At 40.8% G+C, this 22177-nt stretch overlaps 1 protein-coding gene across 1 annotated transcript in view; it reads left to right on the forward strand.

Moving 5' to 3' along the window:
• LOC6562867 (roundabout homolog 2) overlaps positions 1-22177 on the forward strand; it is a 54300-nt gene that overhangs the window by 26665 nt on the left and 5458 nt on the right. Inside the window, exons 2-13 of the mRNA XM_032736531.2 lie at positions 5015-5205; positions 7242-7344; positions 9317-9613; positions 9701-9841; positions 11601-11732; positions 11797-12734; positions 13310-13429; positions 13523-13949; positions 18134-18229; positions 18292-18538; positions 18704-18867; positions 21365-21641. Of these exons, the coding sequence (XP_032592422.2) occupies positions 5015-5205; positions 7242-7344; positions 9317-9613; positions 9701-9841; positions 11601-11732; positions 11797-12734; positions 13310-13429; positions 13523-13949; positions 18134-18229; positions 18292-18538; positions 18704-18867; positions 21365-21641 (3133 nt within the window). The remainder of the gene's footprint in view (positions 1-5014; positions 5206-7241; positions 7345-9316; positions 9614-9700; positions 9842-11600; positions 11733-11796; positions 12735-13309; positions 13430-13522; positions 13950-18133; positions 18230-18291; positions 18539-18703; positions 18868-21364; positions 21642-22177) is intronic.

The following is a 22177-nucleotide window of genomic DNA, read 5'->3' on the forward strand; positions in this document are numbered from 1 at the left end:
ACACACACACACACACACACTCGACAAACTTTTATTGCATACTCAGATTTGTTGGGGCAAAGTTTTGAATTGCCTCGCACTTTGTTGCGCTGCTGTGAATCTTGCAGCACATATTTATTATACGAACTACCTTATTTACACCAAATAATACAGGTGACTACAAAGCGCAGTCTTTGAGTTTTATGGGTTAAGACTTGATGTGTGTTTCACTGAAAGAGTGAAATCACTTGCAGTAAATAAAGGCAGTTAAATGCAGCAGCTAAAAAAGTTGCATTAAAACAGAATTTCCATTAACAGCCAATAGATATAGATATTAAATGTGCCTCAAAAAGTAATGCAACTTTTGTGTATACATTTGGTATGTGGATTATGCACATATGCAAAGAAGAGTTTACCTAATCTGCATTGCTATTTCAAGTTAAAAGCTTTTCAAGCTGACTCAAAAAGTTGCAAGCATAATATTGAACTGAGGCTGAAAATTATTAGCATAGCCCCAAAAATCACATTTAAAAGTGTTGCAGAATGCCTTACAAATTGCATCTGCTCAATTTTGAAGAGCTTTTATTCGACTTAAGTCAGTAAGTGAAAAGTGATTTTCCACAAATTAATAACGTCTGCAGGTAATGGGTATTAAGACTTGCTCTCTCTCTCTATCTCTCTTTTTTTCTCTCTCTTTCTCTCTCTCACGCACACTCTCCTAAGTGGCAAAAGTTGTGCAAAACTCTTGAAGCTTACACAGTGCCCAATTCCCACACCTTCCCCCTCCATTCGACTACCTTATAAGGCAACCCTTTCCACAACTCTGGCACTCTCTATCTCTTTGTGCTCTGCCGTCCTCAAGCTCATCACATTCGCGAAAGTTGCATGCACATTAAAAAATAAACATTCAACATAAATAAGTAAATGGTCGCAAATGTAAGAATAGAAACAACTACAACATTCATCTTTCAGCATGCTGGCGGCAAATCAAAAACTTATTCTCTCTTATTGCTGTTGTTGTTGTTGTTCTTCGTATTTTTTTTTTATTGTAGTCACTTTGCCATTGCACTAAAAGCTTATAAATTATTGTTGAGTTGAGAATTGAAATACAACACTTACTCAATTCTCTCACTGAAGCACCCGCCGTTGCCAAGCTTTGTTAATTTTCTAACAGCGACACAATGTCAACGATACAGTTACTTTATGCGAAAGAGCTTTTCAAGCAATCGATTTGATGATGCCTTTTGACTTTTGCTTGTACTGTGAAAGTTCCTTGAAATTATGATAAATTTACAGCAATAATATGCTATTGACAAATGAAGAGAGAAGGAGAGGGAGAGAGAGTCTTATGTCTGCTTGTACAACGAAGGAGAATATTGCATGCCGAAATTACTTACGATAAATTCACGAAATTCAAATTAGTGAACGCTATTTAAAAATCAGCTCGATTGCAGATTAGTTTTTAATATTAAATGTTACATTTTAAATTTGATCTACTGCATTCGTCAAATGTTAATTTATCTCTTTTATTCCATAAATTCTCATTCATTTTGAAGCCTATTCCTTAAGTTCACATAACAAATAATTGTTTTCAAGAAAACAACACACTCTCAATTCTAGTTTATAGACAGACGGATCATAATCAGTGGTTTTCCGGGATGCTGCATTTACAACATTTGCACAGCAAGTAAAACAGTCAAACATTATGTGGACATTTTCCACCTGGGGTGGCTGCAGCAAGTAGCATCCCATTTGGTGTTTGTTTGATTACAAGCAGAGAGAGAGAGAGAGAGAGAGAGAGAGAGAGAGAGAGAGAGAGAGAGAGAGATGGCGATAGTTGCTTACATATTTGCATATATGCATTTGTACACCTGCTGTGCACAATTCCTGCTTATTCCCTGTCTTCAGCTGGTGTTTTGTCACTGCATCGATTCATGTTGCCGTCTTCGTCTGTGTTTTGTGTTTGTTGTGAAAGTTGTGATTTTGTTAGTGTTGCTGTTAATGTTGCTGTTATTGCTGCCGTTGCTGCTGTTGTTGTTGTTGACATGCTAATAACGATCATATTGGCACTTTTAGCATCTTTTAGCTGTGTGGGTTCAAACTCAAATAAGAGAGCGACAAATTAGCAGAATGATGAGGAGTATGAGAGAACGGAGCGTATACAAATAACAGCTGCTTTTGCTGCTGCTGGAATACGCATCAAAAAGGCAGACATTTTTATGCTTATGCCAGACAAATAATAACAACAACTGCGGCAACAGCAAACAGCAAACAACAACAGCAACAAGAAGAAGACGCGCAAAAGCACATAAACTAAGATAACATACTACGCACAGCAACAACAGCAGCAGCATCAGCAGGCGTAGTAGATTTCTTAACAGCGGCAACAACAAATGCACTTCCTGTTATTATTGCTGTTGTTGCTGTTGCTGCTTCTTCTTCATCTCTTGCATTATGGGCTGAGGCACTCTCGGTCTCTCCCTTTCTCCCTCTCTCTCTCTCTTCACAGCTTACTTGTGTTGTTGTTTGCTTAGGTGTAGTATGCATTGCACGCCGGCAGCACTTTGCTGTTTATTTACACAGACTTCTTTCACATTATTTCATATGCATAAATTGCCAACGCACGGAGCAAACCCACACTTACACACACACACACACTCACATGCATGCATGCACTTCTACTGAACTTGTACAAATTAAGTGCGTGCGCCAAATGAGCGTAATTAAGTGCAAAGACTTTCTCTCTCTACCTCTCTCACTCATAGCCACCCACTCACTCTGTGTGTATTTGTGTATTTTAATAACCAAGCAAATTTTTGTGGCTTCGCTGAGCGGGAATTTCTCTTGCTTTGAAGTTGGCCAAAAATATGTTTGTAAAAGGATTTAAAAGCAAGCCAAATAATAAAATCGACTATATCAAAATTTCAAAATAGAGAGAGAGAGAGAGAGAGAGAGAGATAGATAGAGCTGCCAGGCGATATCTATTTTTAAATGAGGGTTCAGTTTTTCTTATTGCTTCTCACTTTTTACACGCTAATATGGAAAAAAAATAATTCTAACACATTTTTACTTAATTAATTCTGCTTTTAGAAAAAACTTATCGAAGTTTTTGCTGCAAAAGTTTGCATATGTATGTGTTTGCTTGTGTGTGTGCGTCGTGTGCATGTGTGTTCTGTGTGGTTTTGTTTACTTCAATTTTCTCTCTCTTTTTTTTTGCACTTTTTGCTGCATATGTTTGTGTTTATTTTGCTGCAGCATATTTTTTCTTAATTAAATATCTTGTTAAGCCCAAGGAATTCTTTGCGGTTTTCTCTTGCTTATTTAAAAATTTTTCTAAATGACAAAAAAAGGAAGGAATCGTAAAAAAGACCTTTTCATTTACAGCTGAGATTTGGTTTGGTTTGGTGCAATTTGTGTAATCAGCTGAGCTTTATTAGCTTAAGAGAACTATACAACTGGCATTTACTCAATATGGCTGACATGTCTACAAGTATTATATATAAATTAGTACACTGTCGCCTTGACAACAGCAGCAGCACAACAAAGAGCCACACGCAATGCACAAAGAGAGCGAAAGAGAGAGAGAGACAGTGAGTGAGTGAGAGCAAGAAAGTGAGTGGAATGAGAGGAGAGTGCAAAATCAGACAATGGCCAAAGCTCAGCATCAAACAAAGCATAGAGCATAAAAGGATGCTGCTGCTGCTGGCAATACACAAAAGCAATTGACAAATGTTCAAGGTGCGCTCACAAGCTCTCTCTCTCTTTCTCTCTCTCTCTCTCTCCCTCTCTCTCTCTCTCTCCATCTCACTGTCGTACGCATTGTTGGACAAATGACGTCGTGCAGCTCAAAGCCAAAATCACTGAATAATGATTTTTCATCGTGATAACAATGCTGGCTTGTGATTTGATTTGCATGCGCCAATCCTTTTGGTAAATCACCGTTTTAGTGAATAAACTGTTTTAAATGATAATAGAATTTAGCGCTCCTCTTGTCAGCTTAACAGCTTTAATATGAAAACTATATAAACTTGATGTTGGCTCTTAAATTTGATCGGTTCTCTTGTCTCTTGCCACTGTGTTGCACTTAATTAATGTGCACCGTCAATAAGTCAATCTGGCATTCTCTCCAATTTCCATTTGACTCATTTGAAGAATGCTTTTCTCGCTTTAAGGCTTTTTGCCCTCTCTCTCTAACTATGATAGCTGCTCAATCACTTCTCCAGCTCTCATTACTATCCGCTTTCAATAAATCTGCAGAATTTAATTTCCGGCTGAATGATGTTACTATCACTCAGTGCTGCCAGTGCTGCTGCTGCTGCTCTCTGTCTCTGTCTCTGTCTTGCTCTCTGTCTCTACCGAAAAATTTCATCTTGCATCTTCCATTTTCCATTTTCATTCGCCCACACACACACAACACACATATTTTTCACCTTTAAGCGCTTTTTGTAATTACATTTCAACTGTTCTCCATTTCGCTGGTCATTTACTGTTCTCGTTCTCGTTCTTGTTGTTGTTGTTTTGTGCTGCTTTTAATAAAGTTTATCTAGCGTTGTCCTTTGTTTCATCCTTATCGACATGCTGTAAATTTATGTTTAGTCCTCCTCTTTTTTCGGTCCTGCACCGTGGGCGAGCAAATATTTTCTTGAAGTTAATTGAATTTGAGGCGAGGACGAAATTCAAGTGAATTCCATTGCTGCTTAACATAATATGAACCAAGATTTTGCTCCTAGGGGGGCTTTACAGAACATTATATATATAAATATATATTTTTTTTGTGCTCCTTCTCCACAACACTCTAATGGCGCATTAATTGCTGAACGTTAAGTGACAAAACTTGTTTAAGGTCGGTTCCCTAGAGGGGCACTTGAACAGTTGACAGACCTGCACATTTTTGATCTTAAGTCCTCATACATTAGAATACGCTCTTGGTGGTTGCTGAGACAAGACGACTGCAATTTAGGGCACTTAATATTTATCGTGTTTAATTTGGCAACTCTGTTTTAACTTCTCCTTCCTTTCTTTCCTTTTATGACAGGTGAAAATCCACACATCATTGAGCATCCCATGGATACGACTGTGCCCAAAAATGATCCATTCACATTCAATTGCAAAGCCGAAGGCAGTCCAACGCCAACCATCCAGTGGTTCAAGGATGGACGCGAACTGAAAGCGGATGTTGGCTCGCATCGCATAATGTTGCCCGCGGGTGGTTTATTCTTTCTCAAGGTAAGTGCTTAAGCGAGACAGATACCCAACAATACTCTATCATTATCTGTACGATACGATACGATACGATATGATATGATACGATACGATACGATATGTGTGTCATTTGGTAAGGGGGCATCTTTCGATTTCAGCTGGCATGCCTGAGAAACGCAACATTTGTGCATAAATTTGATTCATATTATTTTATGTGCTTCCAACTGGTTGCATTTTGATCGGCAAGCAAAACAAAGGCCAGACAATAACAACATCACTTGTCAGTTGGATGTGCTGAGGGGGAAACCTTCCCCCTTTCTCTGTCTAGGCCTGAAACACTTGCCAATTGTCTAGCCCAACTCTTGTGGCTCTAGAGATGGGCGATGTTTGAGAAAAGACAAATAAAAAATTAAGCAGTGGAAATAACGATAGTTCAACTGAGATGATCAAAATGGCATTTCTTCTGGAAACACAATCTATTCAAAAATAATCATAATGTAATCCGAAATAATCATGTTTTCAATTGTAAATGCAGTTTTGATGTGGAACTCAAACCATATAAAAAGACACATTTTTTAAATAAATTCAATTTCTCATATAATTAAAAAATGGTGTAATTTAAAAAATATTTCAGTTTATATTACACTCAAAATAGCTACAAAAATACCATTGAAATGAATAATAAAACGAATAAAAAAATCGCAAAAAGCTGCTTACAGATAACAGTGGTGTTTAAAGGGTTAAGGATTGATTCAATGTCATCCAATTTTGAAGGCAGTTCCAGATCAAGTATATTTCGCTCTTGGGTCCTATTGCGATATATCGTCCCGTTGCCATCTCTATTGCTGCCCCAACCCTGGTTGACCTTCGCGCGTGCACATTTCACAATTTTAGCTAACGAGTCGCATTGCGGGGGTCGCTTCATGGGGTGTGTGGGGTTAACAGCCACCCACTACCCTCCAACTCAACCCCTAGATTGCAGTTTCTGTTTCTTTTATTTTTTTGGCTGCTGCTGCTGTCTTGTTTATATTACATTTTTGCAACCCCCCGCGCCGTTGATTTTTTCATTAAATGCAACAAAATTTATTTTATTTATGTTTTTGTTTATCTTCTTTTTTCGACGTTTTTCCTTTGCTCGAAGAATTTAACGAATTATTTCGAGATGAGCAAGTCTTAAATTGAAATGTTGTTAAATTGTTCAAATAATGCGCGAATGGGTTGCTATATTTTCGATGCCAGTTTTGAAGCCGGACGCATTTGAAACACTCGAAAGGGGAACTAGAGGAACTGGAAGGGGTTAGCGAGGGGTTTGAGGGGTTTGCTTGATGCTTATATCATTAAAAAATCACTTTGCAACATCATACAATCGCATATTTAGAGTTACTTGTGCATATCTCGAGCCAAACAGACCCGGCAATTTGTGATGAGTTCCTGTCAGATCCCATCAAAGCCCCGTCCACTCTGCCAGCCCTCCAGGCCCCCCCGCTCCACCACCTCGTCTCGTTTATTTTTATTGTTTTCAATGGTATTTTGGCTTGGGGTTAGGGCTATTTCAGGCATTTTTGGAGTCATGCCCCAATCCTAAGTGACTTGTCGGCATGCTTACAGTTTGTTGCCAATTAAAACTGAAGTGGCCAAGTGATTAAGGCACAACACAGACCCACCGACTCCTCAACTGGACCTGGGGTTGTAACAGCGTTCTACTTCTTCCCCCATCACTCTGCCTCTCTCTTTCCTTCTTTATTTTTAATTAAATTAAATTGCGTATACGCAGAGTGGACGGACTGGACAGCGAGGCTCAGCCAGAGACAAACATAGCTGTAAAAGTCAGGGTCGTGTGGCACGTTTTCACTTTCAGTTTTATTTGATTCTGATTTTGGTTGAGCGCATTTCGCTTCGTTTATTTTGATCTTTGGTGCCGGTGACACGTGTCCAACTTAAACCTTATATAACTACTCTCGTACCTAATGCCCCACATTGCCAACACACATCTGTATCTCTAATAATGTCTCTAATCCGTAATCTCTGCTCTCGTTTCTCTTTCTCTCTCTCCCATTCAGGTCATACACTCGCGACGGGAGAGCGATGCGGGCACTTATTGGTGCCAGGCCAAGAACGAGTTCGGCGTTGCACGTTCCAGAAATGCAACATTGCAAGTCGCATGTAAGTACAATAATAAAACAATCAAGAATCATAGTTACCAAACTTCAATATTATGTCGAACATTTTGGATATATATACCCAACTTTATATCATCCAAGTTTCAGCCGAGTTCGACAAGAGTTTCGGCTTGCGATTTTTCTGTGAAGAGGTTTTTATATTACACAAATGATTTAATAGGCTGCAAAGCAGTGCTGAAGCATTGAAGAGTACAAATATCATGAATCTATTAAAAAGAAAATGTTTGTTTTAGTTTATAGCGTCTACAGTATTGATGAAAGATCCTTAAAGTATTAGTAAAACTAATTTGTATATGTTTAATTATATGCTGTACAAACTTAAGCCAAATTCCATGTGAGTTAGGGGTTAATATTTAATTTGTATTTATACAATTCTATATTCTATATTGAGCTCAATTATACGTGAGTTAGTTTGTCTTTAAGTTATAATTAATATGTGCTTCCTCCAAAGTCCAATTTATTTAAGACTTACGATAGGCTCAACCACACACACTGACAGAAAACAATTTGACGACGTTGATCGATTGACGCTGCACATTTTGTAGCTAATGAACTTTTGTGGCTTGCACTTCAGGAAGTAGCCCAACCCCATTAAATGCGTCTGCCCCCAGTTGCATGTCCAGTTTCTGTTGTGTTGTCGGTTTCTGTTCCTGTTCCGGTTCGTGCTGTTGCCTGTTGGCTGACAGGCACGTCATGCATTCGCATTTCTTTCTAATTAATAAAATAAAGCATTTCGCAAAAATGTTTTGTAATTGATATCCACAATAGCAAATGCTGCCATGGTCAGATTATTAGAATCGGGGGTTGTATTTTTGGGGCTGCTGTACGTTGCCAGGGGCTGTTCCCAAGCAGATTAATTAATAATGTTGAGCCGCAGTCGGCAAAGGTTTGCAATTTGGCCACATTTAAAGGGTTATCAACTTTGGCATTTGATAGTCTTCACCTGCTCACAATTGTTTATCTTTTTAACAACATTGTACAATGAGGATTTTCGGATTGTTCAACTCCCAAGTCCAAGTCCAGAACTCGGAGCTCGGTTTCGAAGCTGCTTTGTTGCCTTTGGCGTGCAGTGAAGCGCATTATGCGTTTATTGAAGTGCAATTTGCATTTTACATTTTACGTTTTAAATTTTGTATTCTCCATTTCAATACTCTGTATAAGCGCATACAATGGGTATGCTTGCTCTATACTAGCAACAATCTTTTCATTCGACTAACCATCTTTGTTGAATGACATCTTGAATCTACAAAATTGTAGAATAATCGTACTTTAATCAATTTTATCAGTCTAGAAAATATATAAGAAATATTGGTTAATGAGATAGAAATATGTTTGAGGATCTAACTAAATAAATAATATGACAAATATGGAAAAGTATAATCCATATAATCCATAAAGTACACATACAGAGTATCTACAAGTCGGGCACTTGTCAGTATAGTAAATTTTTCAATTCCTGTTTGTACAAAGAGAAATACGCATTGCAAATGCCAAAGCTTATTAATATTGCAGCAGTAGCAGCTGAAGCTCAAAGTCTGGACAGCAAGCTCATCATTATCAAGGTTTTATTGGCATATTGAGTGGGTTGCAAGGGCGCTTAAGGACAGGGGCTGCGGAGAATGGGGGAGCAAAGGGCAGAGCAGGTCACTTCAAATGGCAGACGCATTAAATATGGAGCGTACCCCACGAGCTGGCAGCAGGCAACAAGCAGCAAGCAGCAGGCACTTGGCTCAGGCAGGCAGCCCGCGCAAAAGGATAATACAAGTGCTGCAGGATGTTTTTCAGCTGTTTTCGTTGTCTGACTGACTAACTGAATGACGCTCACCTGAGCATGTCCTTACAACGACAGTTATTAATATTGAATCAATCAAAGCTTTATCCAAGAAACCCTCTCTCTCTCTCTCTAACACACACTATATCTCTCTATCTGTCTCTCTCTCTCGTTGTATTTTTAGTTTTGCGCGATGAATTTCGACTGGAACCGCAAAACACTCGAGTGGCTCAGGGCGAGGTGGCGCTGATGGAATGCGGTGCACCACGCGGCTCACCCGAGCCGCAAATCTCGTGGCGCAAGAACGGACAGACACTGAACCTGAGTGGTGGCAGTGGCAGCAATAAGCGCATTCGCATTGTCGATGGCGGCAATCTGGCCATCCAGGATGCCCGTCAATCCGATGATGGACGCTACCAGTGTGTGGTCAAGAATGTTGTTGGCACCCGTGAATCGGCCACCGCTTTTCTCAAAGTGCACGGTAAGTTGCCACTCCCCAAAATCCCACACTCAGTCACATCTCGCAACAGTTCTCAACTCAATCCTTGCTCAATCTGTCCATTTGCAGTGCGTCCGTTTCTCATTCGTGGGCCGCAGAATCAGACGGCTGTCGTTGGCAGTTCGGTGGTCTTTCAATGTCGCATCGGCGGTGATCCTCTGCCGGATGTCCTGTGGCGACGCACTGCCTCCGGCGGCAATATGCCATTACGTAAGTATCTCTGTATTCCTTCTAGTTGGACTGCCAGTCAATTAAGCGGAAGTGGCTCTGCGGCCATTTTGTCATTTTATTTCATTTCAAATATAATTTAAGCTTTTTGTTTACCATACTTCAATTGCCGATTCCCTTCCCCTTCCACTCCTCGCCATTTTGATAGTGCACACATGTGTCCGAAACATTCGACAAATAAAAAAAAAGTTGGTTCTTATGCGGTTGCTTTGGCCTTTGACCTGTGGCATTTCATGTTTGAACTGCGAGCATTTGCAGAGCTACACGGAGAGAAATGCCAGTGAAAGCAAAGTGAAGGCAACAGCGTACTGTGAAGTGAATTAAATAGTTTATTTATCACAAATGATATATATCTCATATATGATGACCTATACGACTCCTGAGTTAAATTACCTTTCGTCAACATGCCAACAGAAACTTAGAATTAGTTAAATTCTACATTTTAGATTATACTTTCAACTGGTCTGTAGGACTTAAGCTAGAAGATATTCACTTAATCTGCATAACTCAACATTTATAACCAAGCAGAGTTCTAGCTGCTTAAAACAAGCACTAGCCAAACTCCAATCTTAAGCTATTCTTGGAATCCTAACTTCAAATTCTCTCAATATAATAAACACCTTTTGCGACTGTGCGTTAGTTGTAGTTCTATTTGTTTCCAGTTGTTGTTGTTGTTGTTGTGGTTAGTGTGATTGTGGTTGTGGGTGGTTGAGACCGACGCACGACCCTCTTGTCCCGCCCCAAACAGTCAACTGGGTAAACACAACTGTAACTTTTAATTCCGTTAATTGCCAATCTCTGTTGGCAGCAATCAACAATTTTGCTTGCACAACACTCGACTGTTGCAATGTTGTCCTTCAGACAGGACGCACCCCGTCGCACAGAAAGAGAGTGCAACTAACCGAATGAGGCAAGGTGTAGGGTTTGGGCACGGGGGTTGCAAAAAAAAAAAAAACCTATTCCAGCTAGATAAATGCTTGCCCACTTTGGAGCTAGTTACGCTTCTTTAAACTGCCCTCGCAGCCGAAAGCCGTAAAAGAAAATACGACAAGGACTTTGAAGGTGGCTCAGCTCTTGGGGCGGCTAAACTTTTGTTAAGCAAACAATTGGCACAGTGGCCACTGAAGGAGCAACAACAACAACAACAACAACAACATTTAAAACCTATTTCGCAGTCAGTCAACCAACCGACCAAAAAGAAAGCAATGTTCTTCCTCCTTCATCCTCTTGTTGCCGTTGTTGTCTCCCCTCTTGTGAGGCACAACCACAAAAGGTGGCTGCTCAATGTGTGTGCTTACTTCCTTCCTTCCCCTGCTTCCTGCACGGTCCTGGCTCTTTTAGCTTACATTGCGGCGGCTCTTGGCCCCATTGCCCGCCACGTTGTGTCTTGGCCATTTTTATGCTACTTGAACTACTAACGAAGTAGATGAAGACAGCGTCCAATGACTTTTGAGTTAGTTGCTCGTTTTTGGTTCGAAAACAAACCCAAGCCCAGCTCATACTCATACATGTCTGGCATAGAGATGACCGGGTGTTGAACAAATGAATGTTTCTGGATCAGTATTTATTTTATATATATTTATATTAACTATATATATTTATATCACGAATTATGTTAGGTGGTTGGGATTTTGAAGCACGACACAAACCAGTCTCAAGTCCTCACTCACTCTTCTCGGCTCTGTCTCACTCACTCTTCTCGGCTCTGTCTCACTCACTCTCTGCTCTGTGTTATGTTTAGGTCGTGTGCACATACTTGAAGACCGTAGTCTGAAGCTGGACGACGTCACGCTCGAGGACATGGGCGAATACAGTTGTGAGGCGGACAATGCTGTCGGCTCAATTACAGCCACCGGCATTCTAACCGTGCACGGTAAGTTAATTGCAACAACGAACACCCAGCAACTAACTTGGCTTTCTTCATCATCCACCTGCAGCACCACCCAAATTCCTGACACGCCCCAAAAATCAGCTTGTTGAGATCGGCGATGAAGTGCTCTTTGAGTGCCAGGCGAGCGGTCATCCGCGACCCACTCTCTACTGGTCTGTGGAGGGGAACAGTTCGCTGCTGTTGCCTGGCTATCGAGATGGTCGACTGGAGGTGACCCTTACGCCCGAGGGTCGTTCGGTGCTCTCGATTGCGCGCTTTGCTCGTGAGGATTCCGGAAAGGTGGTTGTTTGCAATGCTTTGAATGCCGTCGGCAGCGTCAGCAGCCGCACTGTGGTCAATGTGGATACACAATTTGAGTTGCCACCGCCGATAATCGAACAGGGTCCCGTCAATCAGACGCTGCCAGTGAAATCGATTGTGGTGCTACCGTGCCGCACTCTTGGCACACCGGTGCCTCAAATCTCTTGGTATTTGAATGGCATACCCATCGATGTGCAGGAGCATGAACGAAGGAATCTCTCCGATGCCGGCACATTGACGATTTCCGATCTGCAGCGGCACGAGGACGAGGGCCTTTATACGTGTGTCGCCAGCAATCGCAATGGCAAGTCTTCGTGGAGCGGCTATCTGCGTCTGGACACGCCCACCAATCCGAACATTAAGTTCTATCGCGCTGCCGAGCTGTCCACGTATCCGGGCCCGCCCGGCAAGCCGCAGCTGGTGGAAAAGGGCGACGACTCGGTCACTCTCAGCTGGACGCGCAGCAACAAAGTGGGCGCCTCCAGTCTAGTCGGCTATGTCGTCGAGATGTTTGGCAAGAACGAGACAGATGGCTGGGTAGCCGTCGGCACACGCATACAGAATACAACATACACCCAGGCGGGTCTTGTGGCTGGCGTCAACTATTTCTTCCTGATACGAGCGGAGAACTCACACGGTCTCTCCTTGCCGAGTCCCATGTCGGAACCCATTGCTGTGGGCACGGTAAGTTGCTTTCAATGCAGAAATAATCCTCAAATATACACAGTAAACATCACATTAAAGCAATTTGAGTAATTTAATAACCTTTTCAATGATTTGTAGCTCAGAATTTGAAAGCACAAGCTGACAAATAAACCCAATAAAATTGAAAATAAACATTTTAATTTATTGCATTAAAATAATGAAAACTAATCTTGGACTATTAAAGTCAACTTTTAAATTGTTTTATAAATTTACATTCAATTTTGATTTAAATATAAAATTTTGTTAAGAAAATTGCTAGAAACTTAAATAGTAAATATATAGCAATAAATATTGAACAATTAAAGTCAACGTTTTAGGGCACTTAATAAAATAAACTCAATTTGTATTTCGGTGTTTATATTGATTGCCGCAAGCTTAAAGCTTTGCTGACAGTAAAATAAATATGAAAATAAATATATGAAAATATATATATTTATAAACGTATATACATATATAAAGCTTATAGAATAATATGCTTGATAAATAGTAATCTGTATGTGTGTATTTTTATTTAGCTAACTTTGCCACCACTTTTATTCTCTTTTCTCACACAGCGCTACTTCAATAGTGGCTTGGATTTGAGTGAGGCACGCGCCAGTCTGCTGTCTGGCGATGTTGTGGAGCTAACCAATGCCAGCGTTGTGGACTCCACCAGCATGAAGCTCACTTGGCAGGTTTGTAACTGCATACATACATCCATACATACATATACTCGTACATACACCCAGCGAACTATATAGCTAACCCCTGGTCGTTTACTCATGCAGATCATCAATGGCAAATACGTCGAGGGCTTCTACATTTATGCACGCCAGTTACCAAATCCAATAACAAACATGGCAACAGCCTATATCAATCCGCAGTTGGACTCCATAGCAGCATCGGATGCTGCTGCCGCTGCCTCCGTTTCTGCCTCGGCGTCCGCATTGATTTCGACTAAACCAAATATTGCCGCTGCCGGCAAACGTGATGCAATGGATTCCCAGCAGCAGCAGCAGCAGAGCCTGGCCCAAATCCAGTCGTCGTACAGCAACAAATATCGCATGCTGACGATACTGAATGGTGGAGGCGCCTCGTCCTGTACGCTGACAGGACTATTTCAGTATACGCTCTATGAATTTTTCATTGTGCCATTTTACAAATCCGTCGAGGGCAAACCTTCAAATTCGCGCCTGGCGCGCACCCTTGAAGATGGTAAGTATCTAGTTACCCGCTACCAATACCAACTACACTCAGAAAAATATATTTTTGGACAGCTGGCATTATGTTTCATAAATGGTTTATCTTTTTTCAATATCAAGCTGGAAATCTTTTCAGTTATTTAGTGAATTTTGTTTGCAGAGTGCCAAAATAATGTTTGTCCTAATTGGAAACTGATTTCTTAGCAAAGATATTTCTAAAAATTCTCAAGATATATTTCCATAAGCTGCCAAAAAGAGTTTCTATTCTAATTTGCAGAAGTATGTTTTCCAAAAGCGCAAAATATTTTCATTTCCATATACATATTTCTAGTTGCCAATGCTTTTCACTAGCTCACATAGTTTTTTCTGAGTGTATGTGTTACATTGCTCCTTTGATGTATTATTTATGCGTGGAGCCAAATAGGCAAATATGCAGTTGTCTACACGCCCGGCGCCTAATGAACCAGCTAAAATCCTGCGAAATTCGACAAACCATATAAATACCTACACAACAGCACTATGAACAACCCCCTCATTCGATGTGAGCAGCAACCCTCAGCGAGGGGTTGACACATGCAACAGCAGCAGCAGCCACAGCATGGCGAGGGGTTGGTGGGGTTTTTGTTCGCATTGCAACAATAACCCAATAACAATAAAGGGATATGAGCGCTAAAAGGAAACTGCGCTACATAAATGGCAGAAGCGAGCGTTATCCTTATCCCATTGCCTGCCTGGCATCAGCTGCCATGCGGGTCTCCCATAATCGCATATAATTTTTGAGGGTCGCAAGCGAACCCAACAAAAAACTGCCAAATGGTTGGAGAGGGGGTCAGGGCGAAACTTCGGATATGGCAAATAAAAAGTATGTCAATCAACGAACATTGCAAAAAATCGAATCATGCGTGTGTAAAGTGTGTAAAGTCTTCTTCGGCATGTGCAGTAAGCCGAGTGAAAATATGGGCTATCAGGCGATAGGAGAACGCGACAAGCACGTAGGCTCAGGTTCCAGCACATGTGCACACGGCAATTCATCCGTGAGTGTGTGTAGGAATGTGTGTGTGTGTGTGTGGGTGTGTGTGTGTGCCTGTTGAGTTGAGTGTGTGGAATACTTGATGTGGCGATTTACATATGACGCCTGTGGCAGACAGGTGAAAGGATTCTTCAACATCGAACGCAATGACTCGACATGTGCTTAAGGAATGTGTCCTGCAGCTTAACTACAAATTTCAATTATTTGAAAGGCCTGCGAAAAAAACTGAAAGTGAAAACTCAAAAAAGTGGAAGAGTAAAGGGGTAAAAGATACATTCCTGTGAGATTCAAAACTAGTGAAGGATAGTGTTGAGAAAATAAATACAAACTTCTTAAATCAAATCATGAATGCTGCTCTGAGTTTAGAGCCTTAATCTAAACATATGTCAATGCCTGATATCGCAGTTATCTTCTAGATTAGCTACTCAAAGTATCTTCAATTGAGTCACATTTTTGTAAGATCTAAACATAAGTATTTCTTAGTGAAATATGAATATAGATACATGTATATATATAAACATATACTTACTCACTTATAAAATGAAAAACTGCATTGAATTTGCTCTTTAATCCCTTATATCGTAGTTCAGTAAACTAAATCACTATACTCTGGTGACTACTTAATCATTCTTCAACTGCTACCAATGCTTTTTAACGTCTCTTGCTTCTTTAAGACGTTGTTCAAGCTCAAGAAACTGCCAAGTTCGACATATCGAAGCTGAAAACTTGCCAGATTACAGACTTTGGCTGATATCTTGGTTGAGCTGCATGACTAAGACACATATCCAGCAAATGCGCTTTTCCCCAGCTGCACCTGATAAGACTGTCCAAATATTCAGCTCGAGCTGCTTCTCTTTTCTCTTTCTCTCTCAATTGCCAGCAGAGAGATGCAAAGATGCCAACTGCCAAATGCTGAAAACTTTGCAGACAGGTTTATCACTTCATTTTATCACCCGAAAAAAACTTCAAGAAAGCGCTGCGAAAAAGTGAACAATTCTCAATGAGCTGACTTTTTTTTTGCATAATAATTAAATACAAAATGTGAAAGAGACAGAGATAGGGGCAGAGCGATAGAGAAAGCAGCAGAGTCAAAGCTAAAAACAGAAGACAGGTCCAGGAATGCCGCAAAGGCAAACACTGAATGGGAGTGTGTGTGTGTAAAGGAGAAAGGAGAGAGAGGAGGAATGACAGTGCCGCAAATAAGTCAACAAACGCTGCGCCAGCTGCAAATATAAAATGCACAAACGCTGCGCCTTGGCATGCGGCACCAAAGTGCCCTCTGTCTGCCCCAAAATGCAGGCTGTCTGTCGCTTGGTTCGGTTGCATCTCTTCCGTCCGACCGTCTGTCCCTCTGTCCCGCTGTCCGTTCGTCTGTTGAGTCTGTCCGCCAGGTCTTTGGGATCTGCGGCGTCTGTTCCCTTAAATCAAAACTCATTTTGTATGCATCACATTTTCACTGATGCTGCTGACTTTTTCCAGGCAACAACAAGCACAACAACAACTCAAAGAAATTGCCAACGCAATTGTGTAAAGATAAACAACAATTATTACTGCTTCGTATATGAAGCACACGCCTCATCCCTCATCCCTCCCCTCTCCCGCATCCGTAAACAACCCGCAAAGTGTTGCATTGCCGCGCAATGCAAATTTGATGCGCGTTTGTTAGTCCTGCCAAAATGCGGGAGGTACTCAAGCGAAAATTCACACAGGAAGCATTTTTACACAGGGTACACAGGGGTCCCTTAGCCAAAATGGAACTAGGCAAATAACGGATACAGGTAGACAATTACCTGGGGAGTTCAGAGAAGTTTAGAAATCACCCCACGACTACAAAATGCTCTGCAATTAAAAAGCAAGTAATAAGAGAAGAAGAAAATGTAAATATAAAAATGTACATTGAAGAAAGTAATGTGCTTAAATGAGATATATATTAATTAAAAGGGAAAGATATATAAATAAAAAGAAATATAAGAAATAATAGGAAGTGAAAGTACAGAAAATCTAAGAAGTTTTCTTAAAACTACAGAAAAATTACTTCTAAATAGAAGTATCTTACTACCTTAGAGCTCTATATAATTCCCATGATGGTCTAGTCGACTTTCAGTGCTGTGAAGTAAATTGATCATTTACTTGGCTCTTAGTAGACACCGATGTAGTTCCAGGCAAATGTGTGTAAACATCGCTTGGAAACCGTCATTTCAATTGCAATTTTCCAATTGGTTTGTCAAATGTGACGTGGCGACACTCTTTTGCAACAATTGCCTCGAGGTCGTCTATTCCACACAATGGCAGATACGTGTTAAGCGCGTCATCAGCCATGGCTTAAAAGAAGAACAACAGACGCAGAAAGAAAAATGGAAACAAAGACAGAGAAAACCCCCTTAGACAAAAAGCCTGACAAGCACTTTAGCATGTCGCAACAGAGGCAGCAACAGCAGCAGCAGCAGGAGGAGCAGCAGCAACAGCAGCAGCAGCAGGAGCAGGAGGAGGAGCAGCAGCAGCAGCAACAGCCGAAGAAACAAAGCCAAAGAATAATAAAAGGGAAATCGCTGCAGCACGCTCCCAAGTATTCCCAACCTAACCCTATATATACTACCTACATATACGTCTACCTAGACGGGCACCTATTTAGAGACGTTGGCTTTTTTATTTGTATTTTTTTATTTTTTGTGTTGTTGCTGCTGCTGGTGCTTTTCTTGTTTTTTGGTTTTGTTTCGCATTCGCACGTGTGTTTATTTAAAGAAATTGCTTCAACCGTTGCACAGACAGACGCATAGAGATTTGTGGTAGTGGGGGATATGGCAGCGGCATCAGGAAATAAATAAACAAATGAAGATGAGCTTTTGAAGTGTGGCAACGTGAGCTGCCGTGATGAATGCATCCACTTGATACGCTTCTTCGCTTCCTTTCTAAAAATACCTCGCCCTCCTCGGCTCCGTCACAATGGAGAGCTACCCGGAACTGTTTCTAAAAAAAAAAAACTAGACTACCCTCAAGACCTAACCCACTAAATGGTAATTAATTAGAGCAGACGCGACTCATTAGAGACAGCTGCGGGCAAAACAATCAAAAACGCATTTACAGCCTACAACAACAAAAACCACTGAAAAACATCCAACCTAACTCATCCTTATTTTTTGTTGGTATTTTGTCCTTCGTTTTTGCAGTGCCCAATGATGCACCATTTGGCATGGAGGCTATACTGCTAAATGCCTCGGCGGTGTTCTTGAAATGGAAGGCACCCGAACTGAAGGAAGAACATGGTAAGTTTAACCCTCTGCCATCCTCATTAGGACCCTTAACGCCTAACTTTAACCCTTTGCAGGTGTTTTGCTGTACTATCATGTAATTGTGCGTGGCATCGACACTGCTCACAATTTCTCGCGTATTTTGACCAATGTGACAATTGATGCTGCTTCACCCACACTGGTGTTGGCCAATCTCACGGAGGGTGTCATGTATACGGTGGGCGTGGCAGCAGGCAATAATGCTGGCATTGGACCTTACTGTGTGCCGGCCACACTGCGTCTGGATCCAATTACCAAGCGACTCGATCCGTTTATCAATCAGCGGTAAGTTGAAGGTTTATAATTAAAAATAATAGCTCGTAAATTTAAGCCAAGCGCAATAAATTTCGTTAAACAAGATCCAAAATCATCAGCTGACAGCTCTAAAATCAGAAATTAATTTAATTTACTTATTTTGATTTGGTTATATTTTTGTTTCTGTTTTTGCAGCTATCCCATCAATCAGGATCACGTGAACGACGTGCTGACACAGCCCTGGTTCATAATACTCCTGGGCGCCATATTGGCCATCATGATGTTATCCTTTGGCGCGATGGTCTTTGTGAAACGCAAACACATGATGATGAAGCAGTCCGCGCTGAACACCATGCGAGGTGAGTACATCAAAAACACAATGAGAATGCTCTAGTTGAGAGAGATCAATTAGGAGAAACCCAAAATCTAGCTTTTAATTGTATTAAACCTGTTTCATAAAATAATATAAAGCTGTAAATAAACTCTAGTTGCAGCCTAGTTGCAGATAGTTGTCTGGTTCTTAACGCTTCTTCTTTATGCAGATGAGCATAGATCGACTGGCCTTCTGCTGCTGATCAAGAGTATATATAATTTTTTGATGTGGTTTATACTGATGTGGTTTATACTGAGTGTTACATTCTTTCTAACAGCAGCGTCAAACCCGTTTTTTTAATTCATCTTCAGCGAATTCAGGGTATAAAAACCTACATTTTACGCAGAGGCACATCCTCCAGTCACATCCGAGTTGCATCCGTTGCGTTCAGCTAGTTGCGCTTCCTTCCTAGCTGGAATTGTTCCAGTCACACACTCGCAGATTTGCATATATAAATAACGCTAATTTTCCATTGTTTGAGGTACCCACACACATATATATATATATACATATACAACCACACACAACAAAATAGGTGAGAATAAATATTTTAGCAGACTGCCAGCACAAAATAGCACAAATTTCGTGCTCGGCACATAATAGAAGCTAACATTTTGCACGTGACGTTCTGTTGTGCTCCAAGGGTCCTTCTAACTACCCTCTACTTCCCCTACTCTAAGCTGTACTCTCTTCTCTCCGTGCCTACCCTCAACAGCCAACTGCAATTATGCATTTAGTTTTGTGTGCATTATTAACCAACAAGTTGTGTGTGTGTGTGTTTGTGTGTGCTCCTGGCATGTTTAGTATCTGCAGTTGGGGGCAGACTTTGTGGTCTAATTGAAATTAGCTGCGTAACGAGGAACAGAAGGAGTTGACTTCCAAATATGGCAATAGTGCTCAGGCTTTTCATGTAGCTAGTTGCACAGTAAATGCTGCTCGCAAGGCACTATTAATGAAATTGCTCAACTAAAGGAGGCGTTGAAATGGAAGACAATATTGCAATTGCGAATTTGATCGCTTTTGATATACATATTTAATAATGCACAAAATGAACTGTGAGCTGTTGAAAATTATGTACACAAAATTTGATCAAATTCAAGAGAAAATATTAGGAAACTTAAGTCCAACTATGCTTTTTGATATAACTTGATATAACTGAAATTAAATAGTATTTGTAATTGTTTAGAATACATTTAATATTGAATACAATTGGCTGCTATTGTATCACTTTCGTAAATTACACATTTATGTTAATTCTACTGAAATTTAATTGATCCTCCATCTATTTAATACTAAGCACATGGAGCTGAAAAAGTGCCAAAATCATTCATAATTCATCATTTGTAAGCCTTACAATAAGTTACAAGCCTGTCAAGCTGTTTTCCATTATTTTCAACTTCTATAGTTAAACATATAGTTCTGATGATATTTTTTTTGTGTGTGTAGTTAGTTGTTAGTGTGGACAAAATAAAATTGTTGCACAACGTTTGCATTGTTTAACAAGCCGCTGCTAACCGACATTTTAAAAAGCGAGCTAAAAACAAAAAGAGCAAAAAAATGGCACTGCATATTCATGGAGGGCAGTTGCCCATAAACTAAGCAGCAAAAAGCGCAAAAGCTTTTCATGCCCTCACCTGAACAGCCATAGACAATAATGGCATTGGGCCGCCCCTTAACCCCAACGACTCCAACAATAAGCGACATAAAAAACTCACCTGATGCGCAGTTATAACCCGGGGACAGTTTAATTGGTGCATTTTTTATGCAATCATTTTGCTTCGTCGTTTTTTTTTGTGTTTTACTTGCTCGCGGCTTGCTCGAAAGTATGCAACACATTTTTATACAAGCGACGGGCGCCAACTGGAAAATTGACAATAATTTATTTGATTTTTCGCTGTGTCTGTGTGTGTGTTTTTTTTTTGTATGTGTGTGTGTGTGTGAACTGTGACAATAGGGGAAATTGCGCATACGCCCCAGCCACCCGCTCTTTCATAATATTATTTTAATGCGCTGAATTTATAGTATTGCAGCGCTCAGCATGGAAATCCCATAAGCTGCTCGAAAACACTTTCGCCACAATTTCGATACATTATTTTTTTGGGGGACTTAATAAAGCTTAAAAAACTGTTAATCAACCTAAAATTAAAGGCTTAGCTTCAAATCTTTCATAAATTAAATCACATTATTTTTAAAAGCTGTTAATAATGCGAGAATACCGAATATGATATGAAACTGCTTCTTTTGAAATTGTTTTTGTTAGTGAAATTGTTTTTGGGAACACATGCAAAAAGGGAAATGCATTTTGTATTTTTTGGTCAATTTCCGACAACAATTTATTTGGTTCACAATTTGTTGCAAAACATTTAATTGCTCTGTCTCACAAGCCCCACCCCGCTCTCTCTCTCTCTTTCTCTATCTCTCTCCCAGACATGATTTAGTCTCTCATTCACTAATTCTCCTTTCTCTCCTGCTATCACCTGTAGGCAATCACACGAGCGACGTGCTGAAAATGCCGAGTCTATCGACGCGCAATGGCAACGGCTACTGGCTGGATGCCTCCACTGGCGGCATGGTGTGGCGCACCTCGCCCAGCGGCGACACCCTCGACATGCAGAAGGATCACATTGCCGACTATGCCCCAGTCTGCGGTGCAACTGGCAGCGTTAACGGTGCCACTGGCAGCGGCAGCAACGGCAACGGCAGCGGCGGCGGCGGCATCGATGATATTCATGGACACGCCAGCGAACGCAATCATCAGCGGTAAGTTTTTCCACAGTAACCCAACCAGAAAAAACAGAAACAAAAAAAAAAATGGACGTCAAACTAAAAAAAAATAGAACTGGGAACCCACTCAAAGCGACGACAATAAAAATTCACCAAACTGTGAAATTGCATTTTTCTGGCGCGTCGCAAAACATTTTTTTTGTTTTTGTTTTTGTTTTTTGTTTTTCTTTTTCCGGCTGCGCCAAACAAAATCAAGTTAGAAATGGAGATGTTGGCGCGCTATTTATGTTGATTTTTGGGCACCAGCAAGTGGACAGCTACCAAAGTGGAGTTAGCTCCCATTGGACATTTTCCAGTGGCTGCATAGTTTCGCAGCTCCCCGTAGGCCCAAATGTAATTATCGTGGTGTTGTTCACTTTTGGCCACCTTGGCAAATACATTTGTGCAGCTTTAACTGGTCAGCTTTAAGTTTTCCTTGCTGCCAAATGTGGCATGCTCTTTTGAGAGTGTGACATAGGTGTGTCCACCATATGCTTGCTCTCATGGAGGGTCTTATAATCTGGCTATGAATT

This window comes from Drosophila grimshawi, unplaced genomic scaffold (assembly GCF_018153295.1).
Source record: "Drosophila grimshawi isolate 15287-2541.00 unplaced genomic scaffold, ASM1815329v1 contig_1377, whole genome shotgun sequence".
Classification (NCBI taxonomy): Eukaryota; Metazoa; Arthropoda; class Insecta; order Diptera; family Drosophilidae; genus Drosophila; species Drosophila grimshawi.